Source organism: Musca autumnalis, unplaced genomic scaffold (assembly GCF_047663935.1).
Source record: "Musca autumnalis isolate F117 unplaced genomic scaffold, ASM4766393v1 scaffold_2, whole genome shotgun sequence".
NCBI classification, from domain to species: Eukaryota; Metazoa; Arthropoda; class Insecta; order Diptera; family Muscidae; genus Musca; species Musca autumnalis.
In genome coordinates this window covers 159636325-159664281 of record NW_027411755.1, presented here as the reverse complement: position 1 = coordinate 159664281, position 27957 = coordinate 159636325, and the positions used below count along the sequence as shown (strand labels likewise).

The 27957-nt window shown below is 38.1% G+C and overlaps 1 protein-coding gene across 2 annotated transcripts; it reads left to right on the top strand.

Moving 5' to 3' along the window:
• Positions 1 to 45: 45 nt before the first annotated feature.
• Positions 46 to 21659, top strand: LOC141394792 (pancreatic lipase-related protein 2-like). Of its 2 annotated transcripts, none has more exons than XM_073969683.1 (6): positions 46 to 201; positions 12187 to 12279; positions 18263 to 18616; positions 20470 to 20712; positions 20769 to 20960; positions 21027 to 21659. In XM_073969683.1, exons 2-6 carry the CDS (start codon positions 12234 to 12236, stop codon positions 21590 to 21592), a joined length of 1401 nt encoding a protein of 466 aa, XP_073825784.1. In that variant the 5' UTR covers positions 46 to 201; positions 12187 to 12233; the 3' UTR covers positions 21593 to 21659. The 2 variants fall into 2 exon arrangements, with proteins under 2 accessions (XP_073825784.1, XP_073825783.1); XM_073969682.1 differs by lacking the exon at positions 46 to 201 and adding an exon at positions 11310 to 11501.
• Positions 21660 to 27957: the final 6298 nt, after the last annotated feature.

Genomic DNA, 27957 nt, shown 5'->3' with positions numbered 1-27957 from the left:
AGTGTGGAACAAACACAAAAGGAAATACCAAAATGTACTTCAATTGTCAATTAGATAACCATCAAAAGAGAACAACGAACGAACGACGGAACAACAATAAAACGGAACTAATAAAACTTTATACAGCATTAATTATTACAGAATATTAAATAATAAATGCATACATATGTTAATTCGTAAAAAACAGTCTTAATATTTATGGTTGGTTTTAAGGTTATTGTGACAAATTATGAGTGAAAAATAAAACACAAATATTTATTAAGACTTGAAGGTGGCGGAGGATATCTTAAAGATAAAACAAATTAAAAAATATTTACATGACATGGAAATATTTAAATCTACCCCAAATAAATATAATACCACCAAGTATTCATCTGTCATCTGTGCAGTCAGTAATCATCAGCTTGTCTTCTTTCTGTTTTCTGTCAGAAATGTGCTATATGAAATTGTTAAGTGTGCTGCTGTCTGTTAGTTGGGGAGCTTTAAAGCTTACATTTCAATACAATTCTGTATTGACGGGCAAAAGCAATCCAAAGTCTACATTCATCTACTAATTGCGCAAGGACTGACTGAGGACCGGTTATTTCTACACCACACACAGAAAAATTAGATTCTTTCATTTGGCATGTGAACAAGAAGCAATGAGTGCGTTTGTCTACACTACACCAGGGGCTGGCTGACCATCATAGCCCCAATGGTGGGTTGGCAAGAGAACAACTTAACATTATTTGCCAGTAAGATATTTGTAGCAGTTTGGTAAGGGTGCTGGCTGGTAGGTAGATATTGTTAAATAAATTTGTAATATTATGTGTTAACAATTAGGTGTGTTTGCCTAAAAATTCAACAAGTTAGTTGAGATGTTCTCACGTGACTTCGTTCAACCACTTCACCGGCACAGTTAATCAAATTTTGTGACTATTGTTTTTTCTTTGGAAGAAGTTTTATTTAAAATAGTGGAAGAATTTTTAGGTGGAGTGTGAAGATTTGGTGAAAGGGTTTTAGAGAGACAAATAATATGGTGCAAACATGTTTTTATTTTTTATATTCAATGCTGCGCGAGTTATTGTTCCAATGGAATTGCCGAAAATCGGATATATACCTTGAAATCTCAAATAAAGTCATTAAACATTGCAGCCTGGGCGGCCTGGACAAAATTACAGTCCAAACAGTGTGTTTGACGTTACTTGGCCGAAGATTCGAATCCACGACCTTTTGAAATTAGTGAGAATCAAACGGATATGCCATTTTTATGATTGAGATTGCTCTTCGTTCTCTTATGGCAGCTGCCACACTCAAAATTCGTGCATACGCAGTGCACACGCAACACTTAACACAAAAGAATATAATTGTTTCGGCGATGCAGCCCGCTTTTGGACGGTCAAAGTTGTATAGTTCTGGCTGAGCAATTTATAGCTTTACGATTTGCATGGTCAATCAGGACACCCCTACTAGAATAAGCGGATAATATTACAGTTCGTCAGATACTACTGTCGTGTCACCTGGTCTGACAAACGACGTCACCGGGCAACCCACCGTGTTCCTCTTGGGTCAGACCATCTCTCAATGATTGAACGCTGCACTTTCATCAATCATGGGAAAGTCGTTCTGATATTCGGTTAGCAGGAAAGACTTTCCGAGGCATCATAACTGCTGTTAGCCAAATATCCGATGTGAGACCAAATTTCCCAGCAGAGTCGACGGAATTAGCAAATGAGCGTGATGAGCTTCGTCGTGCCAACACCAGTGAACCCAGAGTCAGGGAGCTGACACTTGAAGTTAACAGGTTGGCCGGTAAAAATAAGCTGAACAAGTGGCTAGGTCATCTGAAGAGTTGCGACATTGGTGCCGAAATAAATGTATTGTGGGTAACTGTTAAATCATTCTCGAACCCTGGAAAGAAGGAAGATAGAACCTCAGTCCCGTTTGGCGACATTACGCTGACTGATCCGAAGTAATGTACAAGTTATTTTAATCGAGTTTTCTAGCACGCCGGGAGTGACTGGGCGAAGAGAAGAGTACTACGTCGCATTAGATTTATTCCTGCGGAGAAGGAACCACCACAACTCTCAATGAATGAAGTTGTCGGATCATCATCATCAGGGATGCTAAATCATGCAAAGCGAAGGACTTTCATGGGATCATCATGGTAATGCTGGAACAGATGGATGGGCCGAGAGTCGAGTATCTCATTTTAGTTCTCAACATGTTGCTAGCCACCGACATTGTACACGATACTGTCAAGCACTTTGCGCTGCTTGAGGACATTGAGCAGACAACCCTCCGGCCATGTTTGAAACGTTGGATAGCACTGTGCAACACGAAAATTATTAACCATATTCTGACACCGCAGCGTGATAGAAGACCAAAAAAACAGAGGATAAGCGTCTCGCCGTTTTTTCGTATCTCATCAACTTTTGCGGTTATAGGCATCTAAAGTTTGAGGCTTTGATGTAAAAAGGGTCATTTAGTCAGGACTATATCTTCCAAACCGTTAGGAAATTTGAATTTATCTCAGAGGCAAAGTTGTAGCTCTTGTCTTAAAGAACAAAAATTATGAACACATACAATCCATCAAACTTCATCTGCAAGGTCCAAGGTATTTTAATTTTTTTCTCAAGTTTTGTTATACACTTTTCAAACCGATCAGATCTCAATAAACATCTTTCTAGAATATACGAACTCTGTATAGACGGTTCTTAAAGGTCAAAATAGCAAAGGAAATGTGATTTGTATCCTGTTTTCTCTGGTTCTGGTTGTGTGCTTCAAATTTGATCGGTTCAATAGTTGTATAACAAAACTTGAGAAAACAATTTAAAAGTAATTTGACCATGGCGATTTTGACCTTGCAGATGACGTTTGATGGATTATATGTGTTCACAATTTTTGTTTTTTAAGACAAGAGCTAAAATTTTGCCGCTGAAATAAGTTCAAATTTCCTAACGGTTTGAAAGATATAGTCCTGACTAAATGTCCCTTTTTACATCAAAGCCTCAAACCTGTGGAGGACTATAACCGCGAAAGATGATGAGATAGGGAAAAACGGCGAGACACGTGTCTTCTCGTTTTTGGTTTTCTATTACACTGTGGAGTCAGAATATGCTTAATAAAACATGACTCAAAAAATTACACACAGTGAAATCAATTATATGTGTTGACACCAGTCGTACGTGGAACTGAGAAACAATAAATCCAACCCCGTAGAGTGAAACAGGGAATTCCCTGAGTTGAAAGTCAATTCGATGGTAGCAGAATTCCGATCAGCACATGCTACAGATATCTGTGATGAGCTGAGATGTTGGAACAAAGTCCTCAAATCCCTAGCCTGCAGCACTTGGGTTGCAAATAAAGAAACCTTGTTGACCACGTAAAACGCGATATGTCGGTCTGGAGTAAGCTATGCGACACTAGTATGATCCGCGAATATATGCGCAATATATTTAAATCTATCAAAATATGGCCCTGAGTACTGCAACAGGGCGCCTCCTCATGTCTTCAGTGGACTATCTACACGAGGAGACAAAGATCTTCAGGTACAGCTAAACAATGATATGCTCTCGTTACAATACAATAGCTAGCCCACACCCAGGCATGTCAGGAGGGATTTTCATGATCTAGAGAAAAGAGGTCCAACGTTACAAAAGAGAACCCCCTAGATCAGCAAGCCTATAAATCAGGTTTGAATAGCATTCAAACAGATTCAGTTGCAGATTCCATAAAAAACTATCGTGGGAATGCGGTCTTCGGAAAACACCCCCTTCTATCGCAGCCAAGGAGCGCCAGCTGTCACGACAAACCAGAGTAGTTTCGACTCAAATGGTGCATCCGTCTAAATTCCTATACGGCAAGGATTGACGACACCGATGCAAAACATCTGTCAAGCATGTGGCACAGGCCCACACGACACCTTTTCAACTGCCCTGTTAAACCTACTTTGTGGTTAGGGATAGGGGATAGGCTCAGGGCCAGGGAAAGGGATAGGCTCAGGGCCAGATTAAGGATAGACCCAAAGCTAGATTACCAACATGCTGTTACAACAATAACATCCAGCTAAACGGCAGACATTGTAGTCCAACTGAAGCAAATGTTCGAACATAAAGGTCACCCTACTGTCAATTTCAGTATCATATTCTTCGCGACTAAATCACCAAACATCGAATAATTCTATGTGTAGGATTTGATAAGCAATTATTTATGCAAGACTTCATTCATATGTTCCCACAACATCCCCGTCGATTCACATTGGCTTAATGCAGGTATCGGCACTAATACAAACGCATTGTTTGCGGTCTCACGCATACGACTCTCTCTCTCTCGCTCTGTCCACAAACAGCGTGTGCGTTAATGCATTGCTAAAATTAAAAAAACATTGAAACAAGCGACAGCAGAACCTTCTTCATTGACTTCTGAACGAAGACAGAGTGGTGGTTGTTCTGTTGTTATTCTCATCAAGGGCACGTGTGCTCCTTTTTGCCGGATGCTGGCTTAATGATATGGGACTTACTTTTTATCGCCGAGTTTGAACGGCATGTCTCAAGACACCACCTGTAGAGAAGTTGTTCATGACTTAAATACTCATCTAACGCAAGCTCATATTACACTGAGGGAATTTGCCACGGCCGAAAATGTTGATGTTCTGAACGGAAATTGACCGTAGACCTTTACCAAATAACGGGTTTTAAGTAATTTTTGGTAGTCGTAACTACTTACAAATCAACTTACTAACCGATTATTTTGACAAGGGCATGTCTCACTGAATGACTTGTTATGTTACGGCCACTAGAAGTCGAAAATGAGCACATGAGAACTTATTTTCAATTTCAACACATTCCACATTTTTATTTTGCTCTCTGCTGGATTTGAACATGCGAACTTCTGATTTGTAGCTAAAAGCACTACCCACTGTGCCACTCGTACGTACATTAAGGGTTGTTAAACGCTTACGTACGCTTACCAACTCTTCGTAATTTTGCTAGCAAAACAATTGTTTGCCACAAACGCTCTGTGCCACGGTACCTATTACACAGTAAGGAGTGAAGAAAGTAGTGTTGCCTTGTACAATTAAAAACATTTTTTATCATCTTACTGGTAATGCAGAAGGTAGTGAAACACCGAGTGAGCTGTTTATTCTTGCACAGCTGCAAGTGAACTCATTTTATTTATAATCACTTTCTTACAACGAAAACATATCGCTCATTTACTCAAAGAGTGACACAGGGGATGGAAGATACCAAGCAACGGTCCTGACCGGCTTTAACATGGCAAAGCCCAGGATTTATCTTGGTCCCTCTTTCATCTTAAGTGGACACTGACCTCCCCATGGTGTCACCTGGGGAACTGCCTTTAACACCCGTTAAAGGTAGTGAGCTAACATGTGCCGCGCGTTCACCCATGAGAACGTTAAAAACTTGGGTTTGGGCGTCGGGTTAGTAACCCTCCCCTAGAAAAACAGCATACTATGAAAAAACGAAAGAAAAGAAAAACAAATCCCTCAAAAGTTGACGACCCCCGCAAACGTTTTAAGGACCATGATCTGCGAATCTGCACCTGGAATGTTCGCACTCTTTATAGAGAAGGTGCAGTTTACGCATTGGCAGATGTACTTGAAAAGTACAAGGCCGACATTACTGCCATATAGGAAATACGATGGAATGGGAAAGGCGTCACAACAACACCTAAAGGTGACGCACTGTATTATAGCTGCCATGATACAAAGCATGAGTTTGGTTGCGGATTTGTAGTTGATCGGAGGTTAAAACATCTGGTCTCCAGCTTCACCCCAGTGAATGAAAGACTCGCTGCAATTCGATTAAAGGCAAGTTTGACATCGGTAAGCTGCAATCACAACAGATAGCCACAGCATATTCCACTCAACTGGCCCAACTGCTTAATCAAAGCACTTCTCGTCCCGATAACATATCAGGACAATGGCAAAACATTGCCCACTCCATGCAAACAGCCGCAAAATCAGTACTTGGATACCAGAGACCTTCACCAAGGAATCCATGGTATGACCAGGAGTGTCGTGCTGCTACCGAAGAGAAAAATGCGGCATATAGGGCTACTTTACAATCAGTAGCAACGCGTAGCGCACGAGAGAGGTATCGGGAGAAAAGGAGAGAGGAGAAACGTCTTTTCCGCAGGAAAAGGAGAGAGATGGAAAAGCGGGAGTGTGAACAAATCGAGATGTACAGGAGACAGAATGAAGTCCGAAAATTCTACCAAAGAGTGAAACATCAAACTGATGGCTTTGGAACTGGCACATCCACCTGTAGAGACCAGCAAGGTAATCTGGTAACTGATACATATAGTGTGCTAAGGATATGGAAAGAGCATTTTTCCAAACTGTTGGTATCCAATAGTAGCGGAGTCGACGAAGATACCACAGATCCAATCCAAGAAGACGGTATTGAATGTATACCACCCGGCCAAGATGAGGTAAAGACAGCAATAAACCGGCTGAAGAATAACAAGGCAGCAGGAGCTGATGGCATACCAGCCGAGCTGTTTAAAACCGGAGGCAACACGCTGATAAGGTGTATGGCAGGGACGTACGCAGGGGGGGGGGCACTGGGGGCCCGGGCCCCCCCCGAAATGGTTTGGTCGACTAAAATTTTTTGAGCTACTTTAACAAATTATTACGATTTTTTCTCTAAAATAATTTTTGTTTTTAAAATTTCAAATGAAAACTGATATTGTTCTGAAGGTTCTGGACTAAAAATGTACTTTGTCATCAAGTTGTCTAAGAAATATTTAAAATTTTTTTGTTTGAATACTCTTTTTAGAGAAACTTCCAGTAAAACTGAATTCCTTCTTTATGCCATGCCAGTGCTTTGGAATTCTGTAATGAATATAAAGGTCTTGAGGCTTTAAACTCATTTTGTATTCAAAACGATTACAAATTCAGTATTGCGCGGATTAGAAGTACATAAAATGAAATATCTATTGGGCAATATGTACGACATATCAAGGGTTTTCCGTGGAGTATATCTCGAAAACCAGTTAGAAAATTGTTTTACTGCCTTAATCAAAATGTTGTATTCCTATTTTATATCAACTTGTTGCTAAACAGTGGGATAAAATAATGGAGAAAAATGTATTGTTGTGCATTATAAAGTGATAATATCTGTTATAAATAGCATGTCCATCTGAATTTTTTTCCTATCAGTAACAAATTTGTAGCTGAAAACAACCGTAAACGAAATTAATGCTCAAACTTTCGTTATATGGTATTGTATTAAAATCTGCTCTTGAACCAACTTTAAATAAAAGAAGCTTAGATGAGAAAATCAAAAAACAAAAAATCGCATTTTTAGGGTTTTTTAGGTTTTGACGGTTTTGCTGGGAAACCACAAGCCCTATCAAAATGGAACTAAAGAAAATGTTGTAGCAGTGAAAATTCTCTACAATATTGCTCTTATATATTTTCGTAGGTTTTACCATTTTTGAGATATAGAAGTTCAAATTTGGACAACTCACTGACTGTATCGTCTACTTATAAAACAATGTCAAGTCTACAATTTCCCAACTTAAACTTTTATATCTCAAGAATGGTACAACCGAGTAAAAAAAATACGAATCCCAATCTTGTAAAGAATTTTCACAGCTATACGATTTTCTGTAGTCCCATTTCGATAAGACTTACTGTTTTGAAGCAAATCGTGAAAACCTAACAAAAAACCTAAAAATGTGACCCGAACTTCTATATCTCAAAAATGGTAAAACCTAGGAACACATAAAACAAATTTTCAAAGTTACAAAATTTTCTTTAGCCCCATTTCGATAAGACTTGCGGTTTCTAAGCAAAATCGCTAAAACCTAAAATAAACCTAAAAATGTGAACTTATTTAAAATTCCCTCCAGCGATATTTTCTTGTTTTTGGATTTTTCTCATCTATGAACATTGCTGTTTCAGAATCCACAAAAATTTCCCAGTTGTAAGCACCTTTCATTTAACTTTGGTTCATCGTTTACAGCGATATTGTATTTTTAGTGGTTATGTCAGGATTGGTCCAAAAGCTCTAAATCTTACGCAGACCAACTAAATTGAATTCCAAAATTCGGTCAACTTCCAAAATGGACTATATCAGTCGATTCTTTCAGGTATCGTCGGTACAAAAGTGTAAAACTTTTGCGCTGTCATCGAAGACACATTTTTGAGCACATCATAAGCATATATTCGTAACGACAACAATCATGCACACCCCAAATGTTTCGAAATTATTGTCCAAAAAATTAGACGAAATTCTGAAACTTCTTGGCTATACAATTTATAGAAAAAATTGGCTATGTAGCCCTTATTCCATCTGTCTATATATAGCCTGAGGGCAAACCCGACTGTTACTTTTTACTTGTTTTCCAGAAAACAAAAGTTATGAATTTTCATAAGTTTGTCTCCGCTGTGCCGACAGAAGTGTTTGGTCGTTGGAAAGTTTTTAAGGTCATCGAGTCCATAAACATATAGTCGTACAATTAAGATAGAAATAAGCGACAACAACAACCATTGATGTATCAGATGGAGTTTTTCGTCTTAAACTATTTTTTCAGGATTTAGCTAAAATGTTGCCGAGCTTTTTTTTAGAGATATTTTTTCGACCATGTGTTAGCGTAGTCTCAAACAGTACTGCGAGTTGGATTCGGAGTCTATGAGTCGTAGATTGCATCGCCCGGCTCCTGATATATTTTTTTCTTTTTTTAATGTAATTTTCTGAATTTTTAGTTGGCTTTCACGGACTCTATCACTTCTGGTAAAATAGTAAAGTATTGGTGTTTTTATGCACTTAAAGAATATTATTTTCTTACAATAATACAAAACTTTTTTAATGGCACTGAATTTAGTGTGTGATAAAGAAGAAGCGGCGTTATGTTCGGATCGAACTGTTTATATCCTCCAAACACTGTATATATCTATTCGATCTATTCGAGTGGATCTATTTTCACCACTTTTTGCATGGAAGTTCTCGCACCAAAATGATTTCCAAAATGCATATTACTGACGATATTTTTAAAAACTATGCTAATAGCCTCGAATATAGAAATTGTTTCGAAAGCTATTTGCTGCGGGATTTAGAACCCAAAATGCCAAATAAGAGCTAATGTGGTTGAAAATTCTGGGATACACCAAAACATACATCTATATATCTACATGGGTAATATTAACCTGAAAAATTTTTTAGTTTTTGCTTCAGTTCTGTTAGAGAATTTGGTTAAAAACTTTTGTAAGGAGACTATGCCGAACGTGGTTTGATATGGTTCATTTTCAATTCTAAACATCCAAGGACTAATATATTATAATCAGTTTCAAATTTCAAATATTGTGATCTCTCTAAATATTGTGATCTCTCTCCTTTGAATGTATATACTTTGTTGCAATATTGAATATACATAAAATCAATTAAAACCCCTTTAAAATAGCTTTACGTAACGATACACAACATTTTTAATTTTCATGATTTTTGGTCAAGTTGGGCCCCCCCCGAAATGAAATCCTGCGTACGTCCCTGGTGTATGGATCAGCTAGTTAGCTCCATCTGGCAGGAAGATACCTTTATTAAGGTCGAAGAAGAATCTGCTAAAGTGGGTCTGGCGGTAAACGGCGAGAAGACCAAGCTGTTGGTGTCGACGGGCAATGCGTCCGTTGAGATCGGACCAACTGTTGAAGTTGGTTCCTATAATTTTGAGGTAGTAAAAGACTTTGTATACCTCGGCACCGCCGTAAACACAACAAACGACATCAGTTGTGAAATAAAAAGAAGAATTGTATTGGCCAACAGATGCTACTATGGCTTAAGTAAGCACTTTAAAAACAAAGCCACAACTCGTCAAACAAAAATAACGCTTTACAAAACACTGATACTACCCGTGCTAATGTATAGTTCCGAAGCCTGGGTACTTGCGCAAGCAGATAAGGCAGTGCTTGGCGTGTTTGAGAGAAAGATCTACGGACCAATCTGCCTTGACGGTGAATATCGACGTCGTATGAACCACGAGCTGTATCTGCTATACAAGGACATCAATATAGTTAAACGTATCGAGATGCAGCGATTGCGTTGGCTAGGCAATATAATAAGAATCAGCGATGATGAACCCGCTAAAAAGGCGTATAAATTCGAGCCACATGGCGGTGCACGCAGAATTGGCAGGCCAAAGAATAGATGGCGCAAACTAGTGGATGATGAGATGACAAGGCGCGGTATTCCAGAGTGCGAAGCAACAAATAGAGAGAATTGGAGATCTTTTCTTAGTTCGGTATATGGAACAAATGTTCTGTAATGGGCCAGCTAAGTAAGTAAGTGACACATTTCGAAAAATCCAGTTTCGAGAAAAACGCGTTTTAAGTCGGCAATTGAAATTTGACTTTCCAACTTAAAAAGATTATTACACAAAAACTAAAAGAAGTACTTGGACCAGATTTTGCAAACTGCTAGCCAGATATCACTGCTAAATTTCTGTGCAAGATCATGCATGATTTGAAGTGTTTTAGTGCTTCATAAACTCAAAAAACATTTTTGTTGAATTATGCCAAACTCTTAGTAAATGAGCTGCAACTCATTAAGTTTTAGAGATATCAACATGAACATTTGACACAAGATAAAATAGAAGTCGTAGAAGAAATAGAAATTGCTAACTGAGAAAACGCATTTTTTTAAATTATGCCACTCTTTGAGTAAATGAGCGATATAATCTAACATAAACATAAATAGATGTTCATTGATCAATATCCTCACTGTACATACACACGAATGCGTGAGGGCGAAGTTAAGATCAAGACGCCGTGTAGACGCACCAAAAAGTAACACAACTTTCACTGGAAATTCAATTTCTATATTCTACTTTACAAATGACATACTTCGTACTTCTTCATCTAATAATAAAGCTCATAGTTTGTCCCACAAAACTGTACATACTCCCGACCTTAAAAGATCCTAACATTAAGGGCAAGTCAGTTATAGATCACTTTCATGGCTGACTACAAATGTATATGTCTTCATTTGTATAAAATAGTTTACATACAAAACTGTACAGTGTTATTCGGGGCATGTGTCTCCCAAATTTTTGCTTGACAGATACTTCAAAAACATGCCCAAATTATAAATAATAGCACTTTGTGCGTGAGATCGAATCACCTTATAAGTAAAATTTTATCTATTCTTTAATAAAAACTCATCAAAATATGATACAGGGATATGAGGTAGTAAAAAAGTCATCACCCTAATATAGACCTATCACAAAATGTCTCAACCATACAATCTTCATTTTCTCTTGAATACCACTTTTGTTCGTATTTACGTACCTAAGGTAGTACACCTCTGTCAACTATCACTTGAACATTTCTTATAAAATCAATCCACTTGCAATAAAAATGTCATTTGCGGTTTTCAACCGTTGCAGCAACACGCTAAACAATTAACGGTTTTAAACTTAGTCCACACAAAAATAACAACAGAAAGTTTTGACAATTCTTGTCACGTAACTTGTTGACAGCCAATGAAGGAATAAAAAAAGTTAAGTGAGAAGTGATTATAGTATTTCCATAAGTTCTATAAGTAAAAAAAACAAACAAAAACAAATAAACATTACAAAACTTATTTGAAAATATGTTTATAATAACTATTAATGTACATAATAATAACGATTAAATATGGTTATAAAGTAGAATGATTAAAACGAAAATGCATTATTAAAATTGTTTAGTAAATATTCTTAATTTAATAACAGTATAAAAAAATATTATATATAATCCATACTTTGTTATAATAATCCCACCATACCAGTTGCTGATATTATTCGAATGTTCGTCTGAAACTTAGAAAATTACTAAAACCGTCGAAGGTTTGGCAAATGTTTTTCTTTTGCTCGCTAAAAGTTCGAAAACTACATCAAAAAACAGAACTCCGCCAAAAATGTTTTTCGCCATTATCGTAAAAACTATCGTCAATTCATTCGGTAATAATATTATTAACATTACATAGAAATAGATTTTTTTCTTGCCACAAACTTAGCGACGAATGAATCGATTTCAATTTATTCTCGTGTGTCGTTCTCAAACAAAATATCCGCAAAACTATCGAGAAACCTTCGAAAACGATATCGTTTTCGATAGCAATGGTATGGTGGGAATGTTCAATATTGTATATTTACATCCATACATAACGATTTTAAAAATGTTATTTCTATTTTTTTCTATAGCTCGGAAATGTGATACTTCAATTATTGGAACAATATCGTTCGTTACAATGGCTTCATTCGAGATCTTTTCGTTTTTATTTATTTCTATTTTGGGTAAGTATGGAATGAAATTGTATTTTAAAATTTAAATTGTGCTTAAAATAACTATAAAGAGCCCAATGCGAAATGTGAGGAAGGGCCACGGCACCATTACATCAAAACAAATTATATTTTTTAACCACGGATGCCTCAGAATTACTTAAATTTGTAGAACTTATTTTCCTCATATTGTAGCCAGTTAGGCTACCAAGAAATTTAGCTTATATATTCCTGGTGTATCAGATTACATCGGTTTGTATCGGCCACAGGTTTTAATCCCGGCGGAAGAGAAAAATATGTTTCTAAATGGTTTTCAAATATTAATAAAACGAGGCTTACATCTCCTTCCAGATGAAACCTATCGGCATAAACATTAATGCCACCTCGACATTAACATCAACACTAGAGGATAACCCAAATATGAATTGCAGGTAACAGCGCCGCCCAGAAGTAAATGGCAACACTAAATTCAAGTCGACAATGTTTGTAGGTAACGGTAGAGGCTTCCCCATCCCCTAGGATAGTGAGACTATGTACCAGAAAATTTTGTTTAGTTTATCCCAAAGACTGTTGTGGTGTATTCATCTAAAGCTCAAAAATGTATAAATGTATTGGCAAAAACGTTTGTATTTTGTCATTGTCTGTCAAAAAACTGTCGTTTGTAAATGCCAGATCACTCAGATGTGAATGGCAACACTAAATTATCAAAGGACAAGCTACAGAAGCCCAATCAATTAGGCCCGGTCCACGCTAGGCTAGAGCGACTTCATGGAAACAATTTCAATTTCATGAAATTATGTGTTCTTAGAACGAGTTCCATACTGAAGTAATTTGTTGTAATTTAAATCACCCTAGTGTGGACCGGGACTCACTTAGAATAAAACAAAGAATTACGAGACTAAAGGCAAAACAATATGAATATCAACAGGATCTTATGGCAACGACATTTGGCACACAAAATAGGACACGCACTACGCAATGGGATGCACGAACTCCTAGTGAAGCATCAAGGCTTTCACAACTCGAACAGCAAAGGGCATCTGCAAATTCATCTGATGCCCCTGAGTTTCTAAAACGACATCGGTATCAATATCAACACAAGAGGAAAACCCAAATATGAATGCCAGGTAATAGCGTCACTCAGAGGTTAATGGCAACACTAAATTAGCGAAGACTCTAACCACTGCAAATTCAAGGAGGCGTTGTTTCTAGGTCACGATAGATGGCAGTCCCAGCACCTAGGACAGGCTACAGAAGTCCAATTAATTACTTAGAAAAAAAACAACAACTTACGAAACGAAAGGCATAACAAAATGAATAGCCACAGGATCTTATGGCAACTACATTTGACAACGAAATATGACATGCATTGCGCAATAGGATCTACGAACTCTTCGTGAAGTATCAAGGCTTTCACAACTCGAAGGACAAATGACATCATAACTCCTCTAGGTTAATCTGTCCTCTAGGTTAATCTGTCATTTTCTATTGCTTTAATTTCGCTCCATGATTTTTCGGTGGATTCTAACTCCTTCTTTTCAAGCGGTTTTTATCTCTTCCATTTTCTCTGCTGCCTTGAGGATTCCAATCTATTTATTTATCATTATTCTTCCTCACTTTCTTTATCCACTTTCATTTTCTCCTTTTTATAATAATTATTGTGGGCCGGTACTGTACCTTTGGTAGAGATCGGGACTGCGAAGACATCGATTTGTAAATGACTTTAGCTTTGAGTTTAAGGCTGCAGTTAGCAACCAAGTTTCACACCCGTAAAGTAGTAGGGATAAAACGTTCGATTTATATTTATATTCGTCGATATAATTAAAGAGTTCCCGATGACGCGTAGCTGATTGAAAGCCCCGTTAGCTTTTCCAACTCTATTTGCGATGCCGGCATTCGCCTTCGATTGCAATTATGCTTCCGAAATAACAGAATTTCTTTACGAATTGTCATGGGTGACGCAAATATAGGGAACCATAAAAACCTGCAGTTGAACAACAACAACTAGAAGATCTGGCAAAACAGCTACACCGGACAATAGTTTCTTCTCGATGAGAAGAGTACTAGATCTCTTCCTGCCCAGGAGAAATAACCACACTTCACAATGGATGATGTTGCGAATGGCATCAGAAATGCTAAATCATCCAAAGCTTTGGGCCCTGATAGAATCTACATGGTAATGCCGAAACAGCACGATGCGTCGAGTATCTCACCAAAGTTCTCAAGCTGTCGCTAGCCACTTGAGTATTTCCTCTGGAATTCTCATGCGGTTAATTTTTGCATTTCCTATTAATTATTCATTTCCGAAATACCCCTGTCTATCTCAGATTTTCCGGAAAATGTTATATACTAAAAATGGTCTGTATACACTGTGCAACAAGGTTTCTGTGCGGTGGAAAATTCCTTTTGGAGATGAAAGCCCTTAGTGAGTATATTAAGAACCCAAAAGGAAATTTTCCCCATAGGTCAAGTTTCTGAGATATCGCGCGATGAATTTTGTGAATTTTCGCCTATGATGCTTGAGAAAATAGCTTTATATCTCTGTTTGCCGTTGTTGTAGCTTCGTTTTAAGATTACATGGCTTCAGTCAAATCGAATGGCCAATCTTTTTGTAGAGCATTTCATTCTTCTAACTCAATTCCTTTCATGTCCTTTTCGTCCTTTCTTTCTTGAACCGTAGTAAAAGTACCACAAAATGAGATTTTACAGCATCCAAATATTCCACAAAAATATTGCTCAGAGAACTTTAGGTACGGTTCTCATTGACAACTAATCGATATTGCCACGTTTTCATTGTCCTTTTTGACATTTACCTGGTTTTTGTTCAGAAAAACCTATGTTTTGTTTCTCTGTATATTCGTTATTTGTTATGTATTGTTAGGTAGACATGGGTTATCGCTTATATTGACATCTGGGAAGTATCTGAAATATTTACCATATATAGCTCCCGATATCCTGAACACGTTAATGACAAATTTTCTTGGAGAATAGATCCGGTTATCTAATATTTTGAACCGGATATAGCGATATAAAACCCGGATTTTATACCGATTTTAAGGAACCGATTAAGGTAATATGTATACCATTAGAAAGCTAATAAAATTGCCAATCAGAGAAAATAAAATTTTTAACAGCATCTTACCTGAGTTCGGTGCTAAAACAAAAAACCCGTATTCTTGAACCGTTTTTAAGGAAAAATATCACTGCGCGTAAATGTGAAGATCAAAGCTTGGTGGGTGAAATATTCTTTTTGCCGATGAACGTGGATGAAGTTAATATTATGAACCCGGAAGGACGGTTCTGTCATTGGTCAAACTTCTGGGTTATGGCGTGATGCATACATTCTTGATTAACTTTAGGAGCACGACAATAAACCCGTAACATAAATTCAATTTTGCTATAACTCAGAAGTTTGACCTACGGCATAACTGTCCTTCCGGGTTCATAATATTAACTTCACCCACTTTCATCGGCAAAAAGAATATTTCACCCACCAAGCTTTGATCTTCACATTTACGCGCAGTGATATTTATTTTCCCTGATTGGCAATTTTATTAGCTTTCTAATGGTATACATATAACCTTAATCGGTTACTTAAAATCGGTACAAAATCCGGGTTTTATATCGCTATATACGGTTCAAAATATTAGATAACCGGATCTATTCTCCAAGAAAATTTGTCATTAACGTGTTCTGCATATCGGGAGCTATATATGGCAAATATTTCAGATACATCCCAGATGTCAATATAAGCGATAACCAATGGGTATGTCTACCTACCAACACATAACAAATAACGAATATACAGAAAAACAAATCATAGGTTCTTTTCTGAACAAAAACCGGGTAAATGTCAAAAAGGACAGTGAAAACGTGACAATATCGATTAGTTGTCAATGAGAACCGTACCTAAAATTCTCTGAGCAATATTTTTGTGGAATATTTGGATGCTGTAAAATCTCATTTTGTGGTACTTTTACTACGGTTCAAGAAAGAAAGGACGAAAAGGACATGAAAGGAATTGAGTTAGAAGAATGAAATGCTCTACAAAAAGATTCGCCATTCGATTTGACTGAAGCCATGTAATCTTAAAACGAAGCTACAACAACGGCAAACAGAGATATAAAGCTATTTTCTCAAGCATCATAGGCGAAAATTCACAAAATTCATCGCGCGATATCTCAGAAACTTGACCTATGGGGAAAATTTCCTTTTGGGTTCTTAATATACTCACTAAGGGCTTTCATCTCCAAAAGGAATTTTCTACCGCACAGACCTTGAGTTCCAATTTGTGGCACAGTGATATATGAGTATGTAGTACAGAAGAGAAGAAATTCCCGGGAAAAGAAAAACCATACTAGCTCCCACATTGTTATCGAAGTCTGGAAAATAAGCAGGGTGGTCCCGCTACTGAATCCTGGAAAGGGTGCCAGCAAAGACTCTTGAGGCCTCAGTGCTCCCCAGTGTCAGCAATAGCAATCCATTTGTCGATCATCAAAATGGGTTCCGAAAGCAGCACATAACAACAGCGCTGCGCGCCATCTAAACAAATATTAGTCGAGGATTCAAACAGAGCATGCCGTGCGATAGAACAGTGATTGTGGCGTTCGACCTATCAAAAGCCTTTGATACTTTCATCAAGCACTCCACTCTGTGGACATTACGCAGACTACCATCCGATCAATATTGAAACGTTGGATAATCAATTACGTGTGTGGGCGCCAGTTGTACTTGGAATTCAGAAACAAGAAGTCCAAGCCCCGTAGAATGAAACAAGGAAGTTCCCTAAGGTTTGGTGATATTTCCGGAACTTTTAAACTCTACCTCTCATATATTCCACACCCTCCAGATGGAACTGAGATCGTAAAGTATGCGGATGATTGTAAGATCTTGGTGTGAGTTACCTTCTCAGATGTATGTTGTAAAAGGCGGAACACATATTTGACTGGTGGTAAGATCACCTTTTCTACGTGACAAATATCCAAATATAATACTAAATCCACGGCCACTCTATTCACCACATGGTGGGCAGAGGTGAGCCCTGAGTTGAATGTCATGACCGATGATAGCAGAATTCCGACCACCATCTACCTTTAGATTCTTGGGGTCATATCCAACAGCATGTTCTCGGCGTCCGCGCATGGCACAGCTATATGCGACAAGTTGAAATGGAACAAGGTCCACAAGTCCCTAGCCGGCAGCACTTGGGTTGCAGACAAGGTTTGTGGTATGATATTGAGGAACAAATTTCACCTGATGGAAAAATATTCAAACCTGTCTGAATTCCATCCTGAGAACTGCAACAGGATGCCTTCTCATGTCTTCAATGAACCATCTACATGAGCAGACAACAATTCTTCCAGTACAGCTCCGGTGGTAGGCATCCTAATCACCATATGGTGGATAAAACTTTAGAGTAATTGATAAAAATTTAGAGTAACTTACAAATATTTTTATTTGGACCTAAAATTGGCTTTATTAATTTTCTCATTGGAGTTGAGCTGAATGATCGAAGATTTGTTTTGCAAGTGAAAAAGGAAAGCTGATTCGAACCCACAAAACCACCAAATTATGTGACCAGCTCATCAGACATGTCGCATGTGGGAGTGGCTTCTCTGGCAATGCTTCGAAACATACCGAAGTTATTGTAATTAAGAGACTAAGCTTGCCATCGAACTTTGATTTTTCAAATGCAATGTGCTTTCTGCAGTGATGAGCTTTTTCCCATTCAACTTACATGGCTTCCACGCTTTTTAGCACAGCCTTTGGAAGTTATGAGTATGGTTTTGAACGCTAAGACGTCGTGACGATAACATGTTTTTCGAGGACGTCGATTCAAATCACAGCATGTTTTTTTTTTAAATTTTGCCTGTTAGGGCCAAGATCATTTATTTTAATATTAATTTGTAATTTTCTCGTTGGAGTTGAGCTAAATGATCCAAGATTTTTGCAAGCCGATCTATAAAATCTTTATTTAAAAAGCGATTTATCATTTCAGTAACATTCCTAGCAAATCACACCGAAGCCATAGCAATTTTGAATGTCACAACCGAAGGAATTGCTACAGCAGAAACGGATGTAACACCTAATACACCAACACAACAACCAAGTAAAGATATAATTCTGGGTTCCTGTATATGGGCCATTGGTCGTAAATGTCCAGACAAAGATGTGGCATTTCATTTGTATACCCGTCAAAATCCCGAGGAATCTCAACTTATTTCTATTGACAGCAGTTTGGAAAGATCAAATCTATCACAATCACATTATGATCCCAGATTTCAAAGTAAAATCATAATACATGGCTATAATGCCAATATGAATTTACACGCATTGGCCAAGATGAAAAATGGTAAGATTTTGATTTTTGTTTTTTTTTTTAATTAACATGTAAAACTATCAGCCGACAGAGATATACCCTCAGCCTATGTGAATTTAAACTTTCATCTACGGACAGATCGAATGTAATTAGTGTCTTTTCATAATTTGGTGGCCCTTTTTGGATAATTAAACTTGCCGAAAAAGATGTGGATTAGTTCAGAAGTGTTGCGGAGGAGGTACTTAAAGGAATGGACCGACTTGGTTCATTATGGAAGTGGATCTTATATTGGGAGTTATATCTTTTCGATAGATAACGCGCCCACTAGTCATTTCAGTGGGTCGTTGTATAATGTTTGGACCAGTATGCCAGGAAGCATGGATTTTCCACGAAAAACATAATATCCACAACGAAAAGCATCGGTATACATTTCCAAGCTTTTATGGGGGAGGTACCATATGTCAGGACCGATATGGGCCATTTTAGAAGTTAAATTAAAGTTGGACAAACTAATAGGATATACACAGTTAGGACCAAATTGGTTAACCCCTTCAAGATATACCATTTTAGAGATATCTTTTTAAATATAGGGGGAAGTGCCGGAAGTTGTGGACAGGTATTGCCCATTTTCGAACTGAAACTAAGTTTGGATAAAATATGACGAAAGCCGAATTTTGATAAAATCGGTTGATCAGTTCGCGAGTTATCGTGCTCTCCAGCCCTACATATGGTGCCATAGGGGCTTTTTTACCGTCGTAATTAAAGCCGCGAATGCAAGTTGCTTCAACAAAAATCAAAGTGATTCGAGAGCAGGTCTTAAAGTGAACTTATCCGAAAAGTTGTGTTGTAGGTACCCGAAGGAGTGGACAAATATAGTCCATATTCGAATTCTATGTATATCTGGTAGATATATTAGGATGGGTAAAGTATGAACCCAATGGGCCACTCCCAATTAAGAGTTATCGTGCGCACAATTTTCCGAACATTTTGAGCTTTTGTGGGGGAGGTACTTAAAGGAGTGGACCGATATGGCTTATCTTCGAACTCAAACTTAGTTTTGACAAAATATTACGAAGGCCACACTTTGGACCAAATCGGCAGATCCATTCGAGAGTTATCTTACGCTCCAACCACTACACACGGTGTCAAAGGGGTTTTTTTGCAACTTTCAGGCTATTTTCTCAGGAAGTATGGTTACAGTGAATACAAGTTTTTACAACAAAACTCAAAGCGATTCGATAGCAACTCCTAAACTGAACTTATCCGAAATTTTGTGTGGAAGGTATCCGAAGGGGTGGACCGATTGAGTTCATATTGGAACCTCATCTAAGCCTAGTAGAAGTATCACGATGTGCAAAGTATGGACGAAATCGGTTACACCCTTCAAGAGTTATCGTGCGCACAAATTTTCCGAACTTTTGTGGGGGAGGTTCCGGAAGGAGTGGACCGATATAACCCATCTTCGAACTTAAACTAAGTTTAAACAAAATATTATGAAAGCCAATTTTTGGACCGAATCGGTTGATCCGTTCGAGAGTTATCGTGCACTCCAGCCAGACAGACAGACAGACAGACGGACTTGGCTAAATCAACTCCAAATTGTCTGAAACGGATTTCATCCAAACATACTTAGACCCCAAGTATGTTTGGATGAAACCAATAATTCGATGAGACACATTTTGCCCGTATGAAAGTTAGCATAAATGCAGGGTATAAAATGATAGAATATTTTCAAATCCAGCGGCTACGTGACTTTTATATAGATTATGTTTGGAAAAGCGAAAGGAAGTTCTTGTGGCTTCGGGAATTTTAACCAATAATTTCACTTTTATTTGCTCTGGGCTCACCTAATTATTTCATTGTTGTTTTCCCCTTTCTCTTTATAGAATATCTTGCTAAGGGAGATTACAACATCTTCTATGTAGATTGGAGTACCTTGGCGAGGGGACCCTGCTATATAAATGCTGTTTATAATATACAACATATTGGAACCTGTGTGGCGCAATTGGTGGAACGTATACGAGATGCGAAAAGTAACGACATTCATGTTATTGGATTTTCGTTAGGGGCTCACATTGCTAATTATATAGCCAAAAATGTTCAGAACTACACATTACCGAGGATAACAGGTATATTAACATATGATTTTGAAAAAATATTGTTTATAATAAAACATTCCACATAGGTCTTGATCCTGCCTTACCCTTGTTTGTTACCTCACCAAATGATGAGAAACTTGACAAATCCGATGCTGCCTTTGTCGATGTTATTCACACAAACGCCTTGGTTCAGGGTAAATTTGAAAGATGTGGCCATGCAGATTTCTACATGAATGGTGGAATATTTCAACCAAATTGTTTCAGAGATAATCCACTAAGTATGTCAAAATGTAACAAAAGCCACACACTTTTATAACAAAAATACTTCTAAACCTTGTTTACAGATCCTTTTCCCTGTTTTCATCATCGTGCCTTGGATTATTATTTGGAATCTATACGCAGTGACAAAGGATTTTGGGGATGGCCTTGCAGTTCCTATTTGGCTTATGTTTTGGGAGAATGTCCACGCACAAATTACCTAGTAGAATTAGGTGAAAATATGTCTACCTCCACGAAGGGCATGTTTTTCGTCGAGACTAATGGTGAATCACCATATGCCATGGGCAAATGGACTGAATCAATTACGCCACCGCCAAGTAATAATAATACCGTAGATTCAAATATAAAAGATGAATCAATTCTACAGCCCATCGATGAATCGGAAACTTCAAGCAGTAGAATTGAACGTTTATTAAGTTCAACAAATCAATGGCAGAAATTAAATTATCATTTTAATAATCCACATATTAAAGTTGGGGAAAAACAAATGTTCACCTCAGATCCACATGGAATTGTGTGGAATCAACAAGATGTTACAACGACAGCTGGTGATGATGATCAATTGTTAACTACAACTGAAAATCCTTTTGCAAAAACACTTTGGAATGAAATCAGCAAAAGTGTTCAATAAGAAATAAGTTAAAACAATATGCCTATTTTTAAGAATAAAAGTAAAATCTATAATAACAAGTAAAAAAGTATCAGTCAGCTTTGCCAACAGAGATATACCCTCAGCCTATGTGAATTGAAACTTTCATCTACGGTCAGATCGACTGCATTTAGGGTCCTTCAGAATTTTATGGACCTTTTTGGACATTTGAACTTGCCGACAAAAATGTGTATTAGGATTAAAGTTCAAAAGTGTTGTGGAGGAGATACTTGAAGGAATGGACCGACATAGTCCATTATGGAAGTGGATCTTATTTTACCAGGAGCATGGACTTGTCCAAGGAAAACATAATATCACTTTAAACGATCAACATCGGTATACATTTCCAAAGGATCTTCGTACTGACCCTAAACTGCACTTAGACACAAATGTTGAACTTTTGTGGGGGAGGTACCCTAAGGGGAGAACCGATATGGGCCATTGTAGAAGTTAAACTAAATTTGGACAAAATATTAGGAGACCCAAGGTTTGGAGCAAATTGTTTGCCCTGTTCAAGGCATATCGTGCATACCATTTTGGTTACATTTTTTTAAATATTGGGGGAATTATCGGAAGTTGTGGACCGGTATTGCACATCTTTGAATTGAAACTAAGTTTGGACAAAATATGACGAAGGTCAAATTTTGGATCAAATCGATTGGTCAGTTTGAGATTTATCGTGCTACTACTCATAGTGCCATAGGGGAGTTTTACACCTTTCTGGCTGTTTTCTCAAGAAGTATGGACTTACCCTGAAAAACTTTTTCCCGTAGTAATGGAGGAAGCGAAAGAAAGATGCTTCAACAAAAATCAAAGTGATTCGCAAGATGGTCTTAAAGTAAACATATCCTAAATATTGTGTGAGAGGTACCCGAAGGAGTGGACTCCATATTCAAACCTAATCTATATATGGCAGATATATTAGGATGTGTAAAGTGTGGACCAAATCGGGCACTGCCTTCAAGAATTATCTTGCGCACAATTTTTTCGAAGATTTTTGAAATTTTGTGGGAAATTTTGTGCCTTATGGAGTGGACCGTTATGGCTTATTTTCGAACTTAAACTAAGTTTGGACAAAATATTACGAAGGCCAAGTTTTGGGCCGAATCGGCAGATCCGTTCACACGGTGTTATAGGGGCTGTTTGCACCTTTCAGACTATTTTCTCAGGAAGTATGTACTTGCCCCTGATGTAACCTGTACTGTAGTATGGGGGGGCAGTTAATACAAGTTTTTACAACAAAAATTAAAGCGATTCGAGACAGGTCCTGAACTGTACTTTTTAGTATGGGAGGTAGTCGAAGGTGTGGACCGATTGAATCCATATTGGAACCTTATCTAAGTTTTGTAGAAATTTCACGATGTGCAAAGTATGGACGAAATCGGTTACTCCCTTTACGAGTTATAGTGCGCACAAATTTTCCGAACATTTTCGAACTTTTGTGGAATGGACCGATATAACCAATCTTGGAACTTATACCAAGTAGTAGGGTATTGACCCTACTACATTTGGAATCATAATGCAAGGTCCAGTAGATATATTGAGTGGCTGTAAATCAGAGAGGTCTGAGGACAGTACAGTGGATATGTTGCAATCTCGGAATATATGCCCCAGCGAACGACAGGTTGGTAACCACGCTTACAAAGCAAAACTAAGAATGATGCGTATAAATCGCTCTAGTCCTCTCAGGAATATGATCCATAAATCTGCAGACTCTACAAGTCAGACACAGCTTTAGTCGTGGCGGAAGAGCAACGCCAACATTACCGCCTTGTAGGGAGTTCAATGGAAGGTAATGGCGTAACAACAACTGCTATTATAGCGACACACTCACCCACGTAGCCAGCACAATCTCAAGGCGGCCGGTACTATACACCGGATTGAATAGGAGGAATCATCGACAAGGTGCCGCCACTTCAACAATTATGTGTTTGTGTCCGTGGATTCTTTTCACCATGGGAGCGGCAATTTATCCCGGAATGCCAGCTCCGAGCTCCTTTGATACGTGCTGGGATATGGATGAACCCGGGCCAGTATGGATCTGTTCCGTTTGTCAGATCCGCATCCACCACATGTCAACAATGGTGAGATGTAATGGATGTAGGGAATGGTTGCACCACAAGTTGTTGTTCAGCGGCCCGGAAATCCATCACTCCTACAAATCAATTGCAACGGTCGCCACAATAAAGTCAACGAAATTGTTGACTATATAAATAGCAAAAATATCATGGTTGCCGGAATCCTGGAATCAATGCTCACCGGCAACTGTAGCTGACAACATTCCGATGGTTACAACGTTTTGCGGAAGGATTGCATAAGAAATGGAGAAGGAGGAGGTAATGAACAGAGGGGTACAACGCTGGCCGAGTCAACTCGTAAGAACCATGTACACCCAAGGGTTGGAGAACTTACTCTTGAGATCAACAGGCTAGTACTAAATCCTGTACCAATGTTGTGGGCAACGGTTAAATTACTCTTGAATCCGGAAAAGAAGGATAATAAAACGGCTGTTACTTTCAACGGCTTGACAGTAATTGACCAAAGAGGTGCGCTTGTTATTTTAACCATCACTTTATAGAGCACCCGAGAGTGATAGGGCGAAGAGGAGTATAAGAAGAGCCCTCCCAGCCGAGGATGTACGACCACAATTGGAGACGTGATCCGATCCGACTGGTTGAACCCAGAGTTGAGTATTTAACAAGTATCCCCAACCTATCATTAGTCACCCATATTGTACCAGAAGCCTGGAACGTTGGTAGAGTGGTACCGCTACTGAAGCCTGGCTATGATGCCTGCAGATGTGAATCGTACATGCCGATTTCATTCCTGTCGCCAGTAGCAAAAATTCTAGAGGCACTACTCCTTCCAACGATGAGAAGCAGTTTTCCAGTTGCCCAACATTAACCTGGATTTCGGAAATTGTATAGTACTACAACAGCATTAGACGCCATGTCTACACATATCAGTAGAGGACTTAATCAGAGCAGGCCGTGCGACCGAACAGTCATGGTGGCTCTTGACCTATCGAAGTCCAAACCCAGTAGAGTGAAACAGGGAGGGGTGATATCTCCGGAACCTCTCTGAAATTCCACACCTTCCAGGCGCCATAGAGATCGTCGATGACACTATGTGATAGGTTAAATGTCTACATAGCTGACCTACTGCAGTGCTTCCGTCTGAGGAGTATGAAAATATCCGCGCTAAATCCACTGCCAAACTGGTTCACCACTTGGACGGCTGAAATGAGGCTCCCACTGAACATAGTGATCGATGGTGTACTGATTCCGACCCAAAAAATTGGGTGTAACATTCGATAGCATGTTTCAGTCGTCCGCGCAAGCCAAAGCTATTTGCGATAAGATCAGAAATAGGAACAAGGTCCTCAAGTAACTGGCCGGAAGCACTTATGATGCTGACAAATAAACCTTGTCAACCCCTTAGAAAGCAATAGACCGGTATGTGGTAACTATGCGGCGCTAGCGTGGAATGCAAATGTTAGCGCTACGCAGTGGAAGATTATTCAAACTTGTCCGAATGCCGGCCTGTAACAGGAGACGACGGTTTTACCGGTGCATCAGTACAATAGGATGTTGTCGATGCAGTACCTGCTAGGGTGTTATCGCCGTGAGCATCCCTGTCACGATTTAATGGACAGTCTTCCCCACCCAGACACGTCAGTTGAGATCTTCATGATCTAGAGAGAGAGAGAGAGATCCAAAGGTATACAAGAGAACCTATAGATCAACGAGCCTATCATGCAGGCTTGGATAGCATTCACACTGAGACGGATGAGGCAGTACGGATATACAGCGTGAATGCCGTACTTTGGGGCCACCCCCATCCATCGCAGCAGAAGAACGGCAGCTGTCAAAGCAAAAAGCGCCGTAGGCGAAAATATTTAAAAAACGCGATATTTTTTATCAAAATATTTTCACTATTTGAGAAATTAAAAAGTTTTCGTTAAAATTTCCAAACACTTTCTGAAAAACAGAATGAGCCGCAGTCGAAAACATTTGTAAAAAATCGCGCGATTTTTTACAAAAATATTTTCACAATTTAACAAGATAAAAATTTTCTGTAAAGATATTCAAATACTTTCTGAAAAAGGAAAAGCGCCGCGGGCGAAAATATATTTGAAAAAATCGCGCAATTTTTTACAAAAAATTTTCACAATATAAGAAGATAAAATGCTTTTCTAAAAATATACAAATACTTTCTGAAAATCGAAATGCGCCGCTGGCTTAAGTATTTTTGAAAAAATTCGTCCGATTTTCTTAACAAATATTTTTACAATTTAAGAAATGACGTAATATGGTAAAACTTCTCCGCACAGCTACTTCGTAATTTCGAGCATAATTTCGCTTTTAAATAATTTTATGAAATCAGGAGGATTTGGGGATACTTCGGCATTGGTTGGCACTTAGGCCTTCTCAAATGTAGAACTCCTCTTAAATTCTAACTTCTACTCTGAAATTTATAAAAAATTGTATAACTATAAATTTCAAAATTAAGAAAAAAATAATTTTGAAATTAAAAAAAAACGGTAGGAGTTATGTCCGCGATTTGTTGGGGTTTTATGTCCGCTTTGCATCACGGACATAACTCCCAACGAATTTTGGGAGTTATGTCCGCAAAGCGCAGCGGACATAACGCCCAAAATCATTTTGGGAGTTATGTACGTGGGTGGTCCTACCCACTAACGCCTAAAATTTGGAGTTTAAAGTTTTCTCACCTATGAAATCATATTGTACTTTAATTTATAATAAGGGATCTGTTCATGGGCCATTTATTCATTTTTTAACAGTCATAGGCTAAGGTTATTTTGCTGTCGACAAGCTGACTGATTATTTTTTACTTTATTTCAATACCCCAAATACCATGTGCGTGAAGATAAAAACGATTTAAAGTAGCGGTTGCTCAGGAATAGGGTGTCCAAAACCGAAACCGGTTAACCGGTTTTGAGTTACAAAACCGAAACCGGTTTTCACCAAAAACGTAATTTTCGGTTAACCGAAAAAACCGGTTATTTGTGTCGGTTAACCGGTTTTAAAAAAGTAGTAATATTTTTAAAATTTCATTACAATTGAATTCTTGAAAGTAAACTAAACTTAACTAACAAAAGGTACGGCTAAATTATAAATGTCAGATACCTTTAAACTTGAAAATATTTTGTGTAAAATGGCACAATTCCAATATAGTTCAATTGAACGATCTATGAAAAAACTGCGTATACATAATATCACACGGTTGCTTGAATGACGTTATTCATACGTTTATGAATTATTACAGTAAACTAAGAACTTGTCGAATTTAAGGTTGTAAAGTACAGTACACATTGACACTTTTGAATGACGATTTTTTGCAATTATCGATAACTGTCCAACCGTCCAGCAACCACAAAATATTTTGTGGTTGCATGATGAATGACAAAAATGAACGGCCACACTAGCAAGCAACAACAAAGCTGTCATTCAAAACTGACAATGTGTACCCAGCTTAAAGGCTAGCGATAACAAAGTACATTTTGATTCCGGCACGATAATTTGAGGTTCTCAACGCAAGAAGGAGAACCCAGACTTAATAAAATGTAAATTTAATTCCTTTGGTACACAATCGTATATTTGTAAGGGCTTTTACTATTCTTAGAGCACTATTTCTGACTTATGTTTCCTGTCTCCACTTTAAGGTTGAATGTTAAATAACAAGGATATTATCAGATAATTACATAATAACGAATTAGTTATACTTAATTTACCCCTTGCCGCACATTTTTAATCAAATATTTATCAATTATGGGCAATTTTGTACCTATTTTACAAAACCGGTTTAAACCGGTTAACCGGTTTTGAAAATTTTTGAAAACCGAAAACCGGTTTTTGAAAAAAACTGAAAATTTCGGTTAACCGAAAACCGTTTTGTTTGGAAAAACCGGTTTTTTGGACTCCCTACTCAGGAAGTAAGAATGAAGCGCCTCTCCGGAACGGTACCGTTAGAAGGAAAGCAGGGGCTGTCAGCATTCAACGATACCTTCTGCAAACGCGTACCATTTCTAGATCCTGAGAACATCCTTGAAACAAAATCAATAATTTCTGTTTTTCTTAAATTTTTTACAATAAAATGTTTTGTGCTGTGTGTCGTTTTTGGGAAGGAGAGATTGCCAGCATTCGTGATCCTGAGAAATAGGTCAAAACATCCTGGAATATATGTTTTTTTTTCAAAAATTTCAGTTTTTCTCAAATTTTTTTACAATGAAATGCTTAGTGCTATGCATTTTTGGAAAGCAGGGACTGTCAGAATTGATTCGCTTGATAGCTTCTGCAGCAAATGAGAATTTAAACGAAGTTTTG